The sequence below is a fragment of the Cryptomeria japonica genome, chromosome 10 (assembly GCF_030272615.1).
Source record: "Cryptomeria japonica chromosome 10, Sugi_1.0, whole genome shotgun sequence".
NCBI classification, from domain to species: Eukaryota; Viridiplantae; Streptophyta; class Pinopsida; order Cupressales; family Cupressaceae; genus Cryptomeria; species Cryptomeria japonica.
In genome coordinates this window covers 904,434,879-904,449,596 of record NC_081414.1, presented here as the reverse complement: position 1 = coordinate 904,449,596, position 14,718 = coordinate 904,434,879, and the positions used below count along the sequence as shown (strand labels likewise).

The 14,718-nt window shown below is 34.7% G+C and overlaps 1 protein-coding gene across 1 annotated transcript; it reads left to right on the top strand.

The window, feature by feature from the left end:
• The first annotated feature begins 3,486 nt into the window (after positions 1-3,486).
• On the top strand, positions 3,487-14,383 carry LOC131061721 (laccase-12-like). Its single transcript, XM_059212992.1, has 7 exons — positions 3,487-3,582; positions 3,731-3,790; positions 11,749-11,900; positions 12,006-12,250; positions 12,875-13,003; positions 13,092-14,042; positions 14,151-14,383. Exons 1-7 carry the CDS (start codon positions 3,487-3,489, stop codon positions 14,279-14,281), a joined length of 1,764 nt encoding a protein of 587 aa, XP_059068975.1. The 3' UTR covers positions 14,282-14,383.
• Positions 14,384-14,718: the final 335 nt, after the last annotated feature.

The window sequence follows — 14,718 nt, the reverse complement described above, 5'->3', positions numbered from 1 at the left end:
GTCTATAATGATAATGCATGTAGGGATCGCTTGATATAGGGTCATAAGGCATATCATGAATTTGCTCTTGTGTATTGCCCCCAAATTTGACATGGGGTTTTCTTGTGTCCAAAGTTTGAGCATGCCTCTGGGTATCCAATTGCTTTTGATGTTGGTCCTTAACATTGGTATGCGATTGAGTGTATTTATCTGCATAAGACTTCAATAAAGGTCTGTGTAGATGAAGTTGTTCATGAGATGTTCTTTCATGAGTATCATAAGCTTGACCATGTGTATTTGGGACCTCGGGTTTTTGAAACAAGGATGATGGTGACTCAGGCATGAAATGTGGTCCTCTAGTACCTCTACTATTAGGCCTCTTTTGATCCATGTTGAGTTGACTTTCTTGAGTAGGTCAATTTTCCACTATTTGGGACATGTCAAAATCATGAGGTATTTTAGCTCCACTTTGTGCCATCACTTGTAAGAAATATTATCTATCTCTTCTCATGATCTCTTCAACCAATCTATTAAAATGGGGATCCATGATAGAGTCTTCCACTTCTACTTAATGAACTGAAATGATGTCAACATTGTCATTTTGTGCATCATTGTTATTTGTATTATCCATGTTCTCAACATTTTGAATGTTTCTATAAATGTCCATGTCAAGTAATGTGGTATGATTAGAATTGAAAAATATATTATTGTAGTACTCATAGCCACTCATGTTTTCAAACTCTTGAGCCTCTTTATCTTCTCTCTTAGATTTTTGGGAACGGGTTTCAACCATGAACTAGGTCTTGACCAAGATGTGTGAGACTAGATGAAAATGGAAAGAGTATGGAAGACAAAGAGTTGCATGGAATGTAAATGAATTTGAGGTGTACTTGCAATGTCCAAAGTGTAAGACCAAGTATGTATGTAGTAGAGTAGGTGTGACTTCCAAAGAGATGAAAGATATTGGAATGGAGTATCAAGCAATAGATGCATGTCCCAATGATCATATTATATATCATAAAAAACATGAATTTGCAATAGAATGCCCTGAATGTCATATGAGTAGATATCACAAGCTCCTTGTTGTTATCAAACATGTGACTTCCCTACACATTTTATAATTGTTGTAGAGCATCCACACTATAAATCATCAACTAGGGACAACCTTCCACTCAAGGTCATCTAACTCACACACCATTTGACTCTATTTTGTATTCCTCCATACATGGAACAATACATTTATACATCATTCAAGGTTTCACAACACCCAAGTTGCCAAGACATAATTCATTGACTCAAACATACCAATTAGGACAATCATTATCTAAGACTCCATACCCTCACTTTGGAACTCTCAATCACTCCCAATGGAATTAAAAATTACTCCTAGGGTTTACTTAGACCCCCACATACTAACACATTACTTAGTTTGCACATTAGAGACAATATTCTCACTATTTTCATAAGTTGATAGTCTATGTAAAGTTTAGGACAGTCACAAAGGAATTAGGCAATCACTTGTCATAAACACCCCATCTTGACTGAAGACACTCAACCCTCCTTCTAAACATGCACCACACATTGAGGTTTCCATCCACACTATCTTTGAAGACTATTTTTCATTCAACCCTCACATGTCAAAATCTTTTTATCACTGTTTTCAAATTTGTTGTCATGAGGCAATACAAGAGGACAGTCATGTCACATCTTTGGTTCAAGGTCTTTTAAGGCTTCAAAACTCCTTTGAAATCTCTAAGATGACTCCCCACACACCTTATCGAGCCCCCAATAATATACCAACACTCATTCATGTGTATGTTTGCACCAAACCCTCACAAATCAACCTTTTCACTGTCCTTCTTGGACTGAGACACCCAAAACAATCCCAGAAGTCTTCAAATCATGTGACAAACTTGGAGTGAAAACCCTGCACACTTGATGAAATTAAAGTACACAATATAATACAGATTTATGCCCATTTGTCAGCTTATTTAGCAAAGAAAAAAAAAGATATCAAATTTTGAGTGCTTGTTGCCAGCCCTAGGTAGGGTTTGGACAGTTTTCACCAAAATGGCTATAACTTTTCAAATACAGATCTAAAATTAATGAAACCAAAAGAAAATGAAAGTATATTCATGCCACTTCAATCTCTAGCCAGTTTCCAAAGCCAATTAATACATTTTATGTTGGAAAACATGTGGATAAAGGACTACAATATTTAGAAAAATAAGAAAGAGTGCAGGGAATTCAAAAGTTTTTATTATTAAAAGGCTCTAAAATTGATTGTTCTTTAAAAAATTAGTCCTAGTTCCTCATTGTTCTTTTGGTGCTCATGCACCACTGTATTATTGCTCATATATTTAATGAATTATTCTTCAGGTGATGTCAATGTTCTTGTGCAAATGCCACCTCATCATAGGCCATCATCCCCACCTATATTGCCAACTACAATATCAACAACTAGCAACGTGTAGACATCCACTACTAAACATCATACCGACCTAAAAGATGGTAGATCTCTCTTTTTCTCTCTCTTTTGTTATGTGTTTAGTTCCCTTGAAGTGTTCTTGCTTGGGTTCATTTCATAGTGGATTCATTTTCAACAGCAAGACATGTACATGATGATGTAGATGCCACTAGTGGTGATACCATAGCAACATTTCTTAGATCTTCCCATATTGCTAGTACGGGAACATTTCTGTTCACATTTGTGGTGATCAAAGATTTACTTCCCATAAAGATAGAGAAGGTTCCAAGTACTTTAAAATTATTATGCTATATAGAGTAATTGTAATTTACTTATTGATCACTCATTTTGTAATAATAATCCCATGATTTGTTTGCAAGTAATGATATTTTTATAAAAATATTAATGAAATGACATTGGAGATCTTTGGGCCCACCATACGTAAATGACATAATGAGCAAGAAAAAAATTTAAAAGATGAGCTCATAAACCATTTGGTTGGGTTGTTCGGAAATGACACATTTGAGAAAAGCAAGGTCCTTGACCAAGCTGGAAAATATCTAAACTATGTGAGGGACAAATATAGGACACATTTAGAGAAGAACAAAAAGTACGAGCATCCCCCATGATTCTAGAGACGGAGTGGAAGGACCTGATTTTGGATACAAAGGAGAGAGTTGAAAGGAAAAAAGGAAATACACCACCAGGTAGAAGAAGGTATGTGATACTATTAAGAATGTAATTATGTAGTAATTACTCTTTATATTTATATAATCTAACATATTTCAAACTTTTAATAGACTGCTCGACACATCAAAGGCAACTAAGGCAAGAATAGAACAACATGGGCAACACAAACTCGGCTCTGGTGATTATATGAAAGTTGCTGCATGAATTGTAAGTATCAATAAATGAAATATCATATCGAAATAATAAATTGCGAACAATTTTTTTAACCATTAAATAATTCAAACAAAATTCATGATATTAAGCAAAAAATGTAGGGCTCTAAATTCAATAGAGTGCCCACAGAAGATGACATGAAAATTGCCTTCCAGGAGGGCTATAGAGTTGTGGTTGAACATCTAAAAGGATTGAGTGGGCAAACAGAAGAATCTGGTGCATCCATCAATCATGTAAATAAGATAAATGAAAATTATTTAAAATTAAATACTTGAGAAATAATCTATTTGATGTTAATTTCCAACATAATGTGACTATATTTGTTTTAAATAATCAAGAAATCATAATAATGCACATGACATTGGAATGCATCCTGCACAGGGTGGAACACAAGCACATAATGAAGGTCATGGCGTGCATCCCAGTACTGGAGGCATTCACGTGATAAACAATTTTTTTTTTATGTAATGATTATTACAATTAAACATCTTTAATTGAAATTGGTGCAGTAATTAATGTAACCTCTTTTGTTTTTATTTTAGAGCATGTAGACTGTGGTGAGCAAGTTGAGCATGATCTAGGTAGACAACATCATGAACGTGATGGGGCCCCACCAGGTAAAAAGGACCACTGTTATTCCTTTAAACGAATTTAATTGCAATTTGTGTATTGATTAATGTAACCTTTTGTGTTTGAACTCCAGAGGATTTAGAGGGTGTTCAAAATGATCAAGAAGATGATGTGGCCCCATAAGGTAAAGAGAACCTCTGTAATTTTCTTTTAATTACTGGAATACTTGTAACAATAATAATAAAACTCATAAATTTAACCCATTTCTTTGTTATTGCAGTGAACCCCCCTTTGCATATGCGTCCTCATCATGAGTACGGGACTAGGAATACATTAACTAGATCATGAGCAAAGGGCAAAAGAACTGAAGGGGACAAATGATGAGGACAATGATGGTCCACTTAGTCTTTACATCCAAGCTTCAAAAAGAAAAAGAAAAATGATTGTAATCTTATTATAGGTTAACAACTAGATTTTATGTGTTAATGAATTTAATTATATGTTAATGAATGTTAATGAATGATGTGTTAATGAATGTTGATGAATTTTACTTGTTAATGAATGTTAATGAATGTTGATGAATGTTATGTGTTAATGAATGTCATGTGTTAATGAATGTTATGTGTTAATGAATGTTACGTGATAATGAATGCATGTTATGTTTCATTAATGGATGAAAGAATGTTAGATGTTAATGGGGAATTTAGAGTAATATTAGGGGGGGGAGTCGCCAAATGAGCTTCCACCTTCACGTGGTTGGCCCTCTTAAGTAGAGAATATTAAACTATTCTTGAAACAAAGAGAAGCTCAATAAGGTAATGCACTTTTCAATATTTATTATGCTTTACTGTTAATCTTATTGATGCTAAGCATCTTGTTTGCAAGTTACATATTCAATGTTGCAGGTTGTGAACATGCTTCTACGAGACAATTCCCCATTAAAAGTGAATGCATGCCTAATTGGTTTTGTGAGTTTATTTTGTTCTAGAATAGACATACTTTCTTTTTTCAATGCTTAACATTTGTTCATTTTATTTTAGAATAGACACACTGACTCATTTTGTTCATTCATTGTTCATTTTGAGTTTATTTTCAGTCGAATTTGAAGAAAGAGCATGCATAAAAGGAGGTGGAACTGATGGAAACTAACTATTAAACTACATTACCAATTCTTCACTAAAATCCCTAGATCCTACTTTTGATTATGCTCGGGTCCTGGTCTGTACCTGATTCCCCTTGGATTCCTCTAAGGTCCTTCTTAGGTGGTTGGGTCCTTAGTGATTATTCATCATCTGTTCCACCTAATTTTCGGGCAAATTAATAAAGTAGTGCTGGCTGCAAAGTGTACAATTTAAATTGCTATCTCATATACACTACAACCTTTTGCAAGGGGTGTGATCTGACCCAAACTACTATTCAAATTGCAATTTTCATAAATACACAGCCTGTCATCATTGGTGCAATCTGATCCTTATTTCTATTTTTGTTGGTTTCGTCATTATGTCATAAGCATGTGAAACTGTTATTAGTGATTTCTTATTGGTCAACTGGTTATCATATTGATTAGTAATCAGCTTTGAGATCTTCCAATAGTTATACTGGTATTATTTATCACTAGATTTTGCTGTCCTACTATCTTGATGACTAGCTTTGGTATTGTCAATATTTTTTTGTGGGTTTCAAGACCTAATTGAGCATCATTAATCAAATCAATTTTTGCATCTATGTAATTCATTGTATGAGTGTTTACTTTGATTTCATTTCAGTCTATCACAAACTAAATAAATTCAAGATTAAATCAAATGCTCTCAGCTCCTTTTATATCATTGGAGTAGATTTTATGTTATATATGCATGTGTGTACGGACTTACTCGTACCCATACCCAAGGATTTTTTTTTGCCAATTCCATGAATCCGTACATGATTCCATATCTGTATGCGTACCTGAATTGGTAAATTAGCTGTTAAATTATCTAAAATCCATCTTGTCTCATGTATGACCTATGAGGGGATTCTAATTGATGTAGAACTGATGAAATTATCCTCAAAACACCACCTTTTCAGGTCTCAAACTGATGATGAACTTAGAAATCCACATTTTCTCAAAAAAGTAATGACTGAACTGATGAATGATACTAAGAACTTGCATTCCAACTTAAAGTTAACTTAACTAGAACTCCCACCCTTTAGTCATTTCCATGTGCATGTTTATGGTAGTCCAATCTAATAAAAAATACTATCATGACTACACTTTCATTTCTCATAGAAGGTGATCATATCTCCATGTTTCATTGTCTAATCTCAAACTTATTGGTCATGTGCCTATGTATTTAGAACCTAATTTCTATCAAAATCCTTATTCTTCACTCCTCATTACTGGTTTACAACACTGTATCACCATTGTACTAAGCCTTTGTGCATGCCTTATGACTATTACATCTTTGAATACATTTGAGTTCTTTTTTTTCTTTGATAGACTTGATCTTCTTATGTCTCTATCACTGTACTTTGTCATTGATTTTCTTTGTGACAAGGCTTTTATGGACTACAATTGGCATTCATGGAATCTCCTTGTATTGCCCTTAAGTTTGGATCCTTGAAATGGAGTGTATGCCTTATGATGGCACTATCTACTTTGTGTTCTACAATATTCTCATGTCTCCAACTCAGATGATTATCTTTTATGACTAGATATATCTTTGTAAGTGCTTTCTTTGTTAATCATTATCTCCTTGAGTTGTGTATGCCTAAGATTGAAATATTGTTCTTGATAGTCTTGGTGCTCAATATTTTGTAGAATTTTCCTTAGGCATGTGCACTATCACATGTTGTACTTTAAACAAGTTCTAGGACTATACCTAACCCTACACTGTTATCCATGACTACATACTAAGTTCTAGGTTTCTATCTTTATAATATCCTCCTTTGATAGTATTTTTAAATGACAATATGACTATCTGTATGACTATTTATGAATACTTTATGTACTGGCTGCAAGACATTTTTGGCATTTACTATTATGATTCCTTATGATAAGTCTTCTCATGCATTCTTGTAGCTATTTCATCTTTATATTCCTGATAATGAAGTACCTACTGCACTTAATCCTTTGTAAGCTCACTGATATTAATGCTTCTAATATTAATCTTTGCAATCGGCAAAAGTCAACCCGATGGTAAAAGCAACAAGTAGAACCATGTGATCGGGATAGCATACACCATTTAAGTCCATTGGTAGAATACACACTAGCAGCAATAGAGAAATATTTTCTTGTCGATAGCCAATGAGGCTATTGGTAAGACTTATCCTGATGGACACTGGCTAAAAGTAAAATGCATCGGCAAAGGTTGCAATGATAAACAATGTTGGGGAAGATCGGAATTCCAACGAACAACACAAGACAACTGATGATGTTTCCATACCTGTGATGAAAAAAATATCATAGGATGTAGCCTCATTGGTCATCGTAATTGTAGAAATTTTGACATCTCTTTGAAGATGGTCCATCGGAAGAACACACACTAGTGGCAATGGAGAAATCATGTCTTGCTGATAGCCACTAAGGCTATCAGTAAGACTTATCCTGATGGACATTGGTAAAAGTAAAATGCATCAGCAAAGGTTACGGTGATAAAGGGCCATCAAAAAAGGTTACGGCAATAAAGGTTGCAACGAGGTCAGAATTTCAACGTCTCCTCATCAAACAGACATGTCGCCTAGTGGCAATGGATATTTCAGTGTGAATCCCATCATTGGAATCACCGATGAAAAAATAACGATGAGGATTTTCTACTTGAATACGTTTGAATTCTGACATTTAGTTGTCTCATTTCTGATGAACGGTCATCGAAAAACCGCTCCAAATTTGTAAAGGACCAATCTATTAACTCATTGTAGAGTGGGCTAGTACATGTAAACACACTGAGCTTTGAAAGCCATTCCTAAACCATTTACTGGTGGATAACCCTACTAACAAAACAACCTGGACCACCTCTATAGGTCCACTATCAACAGTGTCTTTGGGGACTAAAGGCCTAGTAAGAAATAACATAGGATAAAATCCCCTCTCCTATAGTCTAGGACAAAGAAGATCCTAATCAAAACTCCAAATAGACAGTCCCGAGGGAGTCACAACAAAAGAGCTCACTAGATGACAAAGGAAGAATGGGGTAAAAGCAAAAACCCACAAAAAGAAGCAACATCCACTATAGGAAATAAAAGTGCACCACTGAAGCAAGCACAAAATAGGCAAATCCCTCTCTAGTTAATCTCTTGCAAGGTAACTAGACCTCAGCACACACCTAGAGCCAACCCACACCAGACAATGAAGAACAAACACTAGTAGGAACACTATCTTCCACATAAATCTACAAGAACAAAGCCCCAAAACACCCATTATCAATAAAAAACATTAGGGTCAAATGCCTAGCTTTTGAGACCTCAAAGAATAAAACCCTAATAGGGTGCAGTCTAGCACATGTGTGAGTTGACCAAGAAACCCACAATCTTTGCCAAGGAGACTCCAACCCATCTACTCAACATAAAGGATAATAGATCCTACAATGTAGGATGAACCATAAGATCCCCAAATAACTATAAGTAGGGGAACTCTTAAACCTCTAGCCACAAAAAAGGCTAGGGGAATGCTAGAAAACCCCAACCCATCACACAAACCAAGTACACCAAGAAGCATGACACTCACCCCCACAACCAAGATTCACAGAAGGGGAAACATCCCAATAGCCATGTAGAAGAGCTGAGACCAAATACCCCATCGATGCCCAAAAATGTAGGCAACCAAACCCCTTTGAGAATTAGGAAAGACTAAACAACCTCAAGCCCAAAAGAAACAAAAATCAAGAGAGGTAGGGAAACCCCAAATAAAGTTGACCAAAGAAACATGGAGAGCCACCAATCAATAGAAACCCCAAATACGTTGCAAGAGGGGGATTCTAGAATCAAGACCCATGTAGTAGAAAAACAAGCCCAATCAACAAAATTTAAGGGAAACCATCACCAATGAACCACAACAAGGCTCCTAATAGAGGGAAGAAGCCCAAGAAGGGTAGACCACAAAACCACAACAAAGAACAGGGAAAATGCACCACTAATGAGTCACACAACAACTCCAATTGGAAGAAAGGCACAAGTACCACCCCAAATCCTCCTATAGTAGCAAAACTAGCTACCAAGGGCCTTCGGTGGCTTCCTCTCCTAGCTGCATCATCCTCCCTATCAGATTTTGCCTCATCCCTTGAAGCTCCTTCAGCCCCCACAATGCTATTTCTTCTCCTCATGCTCATCATCTACCAATTACTTGTTTTTAATTCATATAAGTTATGAAAAGTTAGAATTGCTAACTAATTGACTCTAAAAAATTTTATAAATTTTTTTAAAAAAATAATCTTCTAAATTGCAGTATATTATGTATCTCATTCATTTAACTTGTAGGATTCCAAATTGGTCACTATGATTTCTATGGATGCCCACTACACAAAACCATATGATGTTTGACAAAATCAACAAGATAAGGTAAATAAATAAAGTTGTTGAAAAGCATAATGAACCCACATGCAATGGAACATCTCATATTGCTTTATGTATGTTACAAGCTACAAAGATGTTCCAACCCATCCTAGTAAGTTTAAATTGTAGGGTATACATATATTGTTAAATTTCATTAATATTCTCTATTCTAGTCAACATAAGAAATTTTTTGTGTTGGTGAAAAAAAAAAATAAAAATAAAAATTATCTATCCTACAAAATTTACTTTTATATAATCTCTAATAAATATAATAGCATTAAATAAAAGACATAATCTATCAAAATAAAGATTAATGATAATAGGAATTAATTTTCCATAGTCCATAGAATTAGAATACAAGTAAACACACTGTAACCCGAAAACTTACATTGTAAAATTAATAATTTTAAAACAAAAGATTCTATATTTGACCAATATCTCAATATAATATTTCGTGAATATTCTACGACAATATCTCACATGTTCAATAGATCTAGAGACCATATGAATTAAGTTATAAAAAGTTAGAATTTCATTTAGCCCAATGTTTTCTACCAAGATACTTGTTAGGATTCAAAAAGGTCATATAATCACTATCAATATAACTTTTCGTATTTGACTATCTAAAGTGATGGACCAGGGTGGCTATGAAAAAAATTGTGCACCATACAATTGTAATCCACCATTAATATATTCAAAATATTCTTGTATTAAATGTCTATGCCTGTCAATGTTCATGATGGCTAAAGCTATTCTGGCTCCAAAACAGACCTTTCATACAGCGTCCACATTCAGCCTTCCTTAGAATTCTATTTTAACTTGTCCACAATTCGTGCCAAATTCGAACGCGTCGCACACCTGCCATTAATATCTTCAGAATATTCTTGTATTAAATGTCCATGACTGTCAATGTTCTTGATTCGCCACTATGAATCAAATACTGAAATAAGGACTAGGTTACAACTCCACATTCAGCCTTCCTTAGAATTCTATTAAGTAACTTGTCCGCAATTCGTGCCGAATTCGAAAACTGAAACACGCTTTTTACCAACTTTTTGGCATTGTTTCTCCCAGCGTCATAACATTACGTCTTTAATTTGCTTGGTATAACTCCGTTTTAAAGCTATATATACCAGTAATGGACTTTAAATGCATAAGCAACGAATAAGTTTTCTCCGCTTCGTATAACTCCATTTTAAAATTAATAATTTGCTTGGTATAACTCCATTTTGTGGCTTCCCCATATTCTCTTTTGGCGATATGTTGTTAAGCTCACCATGCTCTCGGCTGGTGTTCCTTATATCAGCCATATTATGCGGTTCTCAAGCAATAGCAGAAGTTCATCGCTTGACTTTCGTTGTATGTTATTTTTCAATCAGTTAATGATATTCTAGTTTTTTTTTTTTGAATTCGATTGTATAGATATTTTTATGTTCAATGTTTCAGATTAAATTCTATAATCTATTATTAAAAAAGGAAAGTATGAGAAAGGAGAATGTATAATTGTTGTCTTGAATTTTCATTTTTGACTGAGAATTTTACTATTTTTATTCAAGTGATTTGTGTTAAATATTCATGAATCCTTTCTTTTGTTTTTTGCTTTGGGTTTGGCTGTTAGATAATGATAACAATTAGAAACATGGAAACAAGAAATCAGAATTTTCTAGTTTGAAGGCAAAAATATGTAATTGTTGTTGTAATTTGCAAATTCAGAGTGTAAAAGAATAGGGAGACCTTGCCCCAGGGATGTTTCCTTGACATTTTGTCAAGGTTTTACCATTTAAATTTGTGTCTAGCGTGTTATTTTGTTTTTCATTTCATTTCTTCAATATTTCTTTGCATCTAACTTATTCTACAATTTTTAATTATCTTTGATTTTTACTTCTGCTTGCACAACAAGTAGTATAAGAACAATTATTTTTGCAGCAGCTGCATTAGAATTTAGTGTTGATTTTTCCTCCATCAAATGGCTAGTGTTCCTTACATCAGCCATATTATTATATTCTCAAGCAATAGCAGAAGCTCATCACTTGACTTTCGTTATATGTTATTTTTCAATCAGTTCATAATGCTCTAGTCTGCTTTTTCTGAATTCTAGCATTAAATATTTTTATATTTAATATTTCGGATCACATTACATTATATGATGTATCATCAAAAAAATTGAAAGCATAAAAGGAAAATATACAGTTCTAGACTTGAATTTTGATTTTCAATTACAAATTTTACTACAATTATTGAAATGATTTTGTGTTAAATACTCAGGAATCCTTTCTTTTGTTTTCTGCTTTGGATTTGGCCAGATTAAAGAGACACCCATTACTAGGCAATGCCAGAGACGTAACATAATCACAGTGAACGGACAGTTTCCTGGTCCAACTCTGTATGTACACATGGGCGACACTCTTATCGTCAAAACTTATAACACAGCCCCGCATAATGCCACAATCCACTGGTAAATAGATATATACAGCCTCTCAATGTTTTGCATGGAGAATATCCCTGTTGTAGGCTATGATTTGCATTTACGAAACAAGACTCGTAAATATTTGTTTTCCAGGCATGGAGTGAGACAGATTCGTTCGGGATGGGCTGATGGACCTGGTTATATTACTCAATGCCCCATTCAACAAGGAGGCAATTATACATACAGATTCACCATTGTTGCAAAGGAAGGAACCTTGTGGTGGCATGCCCATGTCTCGTGGCTCCGTGCAACAGTTCATGGAGCACTGGTCATATATCCTCAGAAAGGCAGATCTTATCCCTTTCCTAAACCCCACGCCGAAATTCCTATTGTGCTAGGTAATCCTCACTAAGACCGTATACATCATTTCAATTTCCGATCTAGGTAGTTTAGAAAAATGTATTTCTCTTAATGGATACACTGGAGATCAAATAAGATAAAAGAGAGAATGTAAAAGTATTTGTGTAAGGTGAATTGTTGCTGCTTAGTTTCTGGTTTCTGTTGTGTAGACTTTTGATGCAAAGAAAAGTCTATGTAACAAAAGTCTCTAGTTGAATTCAGAAAGTAAGTAGCAATTTTAATGAATTGTAGAAATCTAATGTCTCTTAATTCAATTATTGTTATAATATTTATGATTGTAATATTCAATCTTATTACATAATAATAATTCATATGTAATCAGAAAATAATTGAATATTGATCAGCATCAATCTATATATGAAAGATGATAATCTATGAATCTTATGTTAAAAAATAAATAAAATTGATTAATAAGGAAAATAAAAAGTTTTAAAATAAAATACCATAATTATCTATTATAAGCTTATTCAAAAATTACAATATTCAATGCAACATTTACAAAATTAGGCCACACAATTTCTGACCTCACTCCCCTATCTATGTTTATATATTTTAATGGATTTTCTAAATATTTTCTATCCATAACTAGTTTCATTAAACAGGGCAATGGTGGAACAGTGATCCTGAAGCAGTCGAAATGCAATCAATTCTAACAGGAGCAGCACCTAATATATCTAATGGTTTCACCATCGATGGTCAGCCAGGAGATCTCTGTCCTTGTTCAAAATCAGGTATAAAGTCTTTATAGGTAGTCACACAAGAGCTTTACTACAATTAGCAACCCATCTCACGATTGATAATCTTACCACTTCTACGCAGGAACATCTAAAATCTCTGTGGAACAAGGAAGAACCTACCTTCTGCGTATTGTCAATGCTGCAGTAAATAATCACCTCTTTTTCAAGATTGCCTCACACAATCTCACAGTGGTAGCTGTGGATGCCTGCTACACGAAGCCATACACAACAGACATAATGCTTATATCCCCTGGCCAGACTGCTGATGTTCTTCTCGCAGCCGATCAACCATTAGCCAAATACTACATTGCTGCCAAAGCATACACAACTCAAGCTATTGGATTCTTTGATAACACCACAACAACTGGCGTTCTTAGCTATGTGGGCTCTCCCTCATCTGCCACCCCATCCTTTCCGCAGCTTCCAGAATACAATGACACTGCCACTGTGACTGAATTCAACAGAGCATTACGAAGCCTAGCTTCGCCAGAGCACCCAGTGAACGTTCCCAAAACCATTGATGAGAAACTCTTCATAAGTGTAGGGCTCGGCTTGTTTCCCTGTCGAACTAACCTAACCACGAACTGTCAAGGCCCTAATAACACCAGATTAACTGCTAGTCTGAACAATGTATCTTTTGTCCTGCCAGATATCGCTATCCTTCAAGCTTATTATTTTGGTGTTAATGGCGTCTTTACCACTGACTTTCCTTCAAATCCCCCAGTTGTGTTTAACTATACAGGCGATGATATACCCAAAAGTCTTTGGGCGCCCATTACTGGTACAAAAGTTTATGTGCTAGATTATAATAGTACAGTTGAGGTGGTGTTCCAAGGAACGAATATCTTCCAACCTGATGACCATCCAATGCATCTTCATGGTTATGACTTTTATATAGTGGGAGAGGGTTTTGGTAACTATAATGCCGAAACAGATCCACTCACATTCAATCTGGTCGATCCGCCACAGCGAAATACTGTGGGAGTTCCTGTCAGTGGATGGACTGCTATCAGATTTAAAGCTGACAATCCAGGTATAAAAAAAGCATACGATTTTCTATTCTACCATTATTAAATGGCATATACCTTGAAATTAGACAGAATAATATGTGTAAAGTAATGAATAATTACAATTTGTGCAGGTGTTTGGTTCATGCATTGTCATTTTGATGATCATGTAACATGGGGACTGAATATGGTCTTTGTGGTGAAGAATGGGCCTGGCTATTTGGCAAGCTTAGAACCTCCTCCTCATGACCTCCCCAGATGTTAGCCAGCAAGCGATAACATCACCTCGATTGCAGGTTTAAAGTCCACCACCTTAGTTGCATGGAGTTTCAATAGAGACCGAGGAAAAGGGAAATATCCCCCAAGCTCTCTCTTGTATCTTAGTTCTTTTACGTACAATGTTCTGTTTTGTTTAGGTCTTGTGTTTTAACTTCTTAAAGCCATTCTACAATATTTAGATTCGTCATTCTTTGTTTGGCGATGTTTCAATAATGTTCTCTGTTGAGAAATGTATTAAAGCTACTTAAATTAATAAGGATCACCTTCAAGTTGTTTTGAGATTAATTTGATGCTAAATTGTTGTGGTGATATCAACATTTTTTTAATGGTATGTTTTTTTTATTGTATATTAAAAATAGTATTAAATTTAATTTTTAATTATATAAAAATATAAATCTATATAAAGTTGTATTATATATGTTT

Coding starts and splice junctions, on each gene's coding strand:
- LOC131061721 (XM_059212992.1), top strand. CDS start 3,487: ATGAAAATTGCCTTCCAGGAGGGCTATAGAGTTGTGGTTGAACATCTA. Junction 3,583..3,730: donor CTGGTGCATCCATCAATCAT/GTAAATAAGATA, acceptor CATCCTGCACAG/GGTGGAACACAAGCACATAA. Junction 12,251..12,874: donor CGAAATTCCTATTGTGCTAG/GTAATCCTCACT, acceptor TTCATTAAACAG/GGCAATGGTGGAACAGTGAT.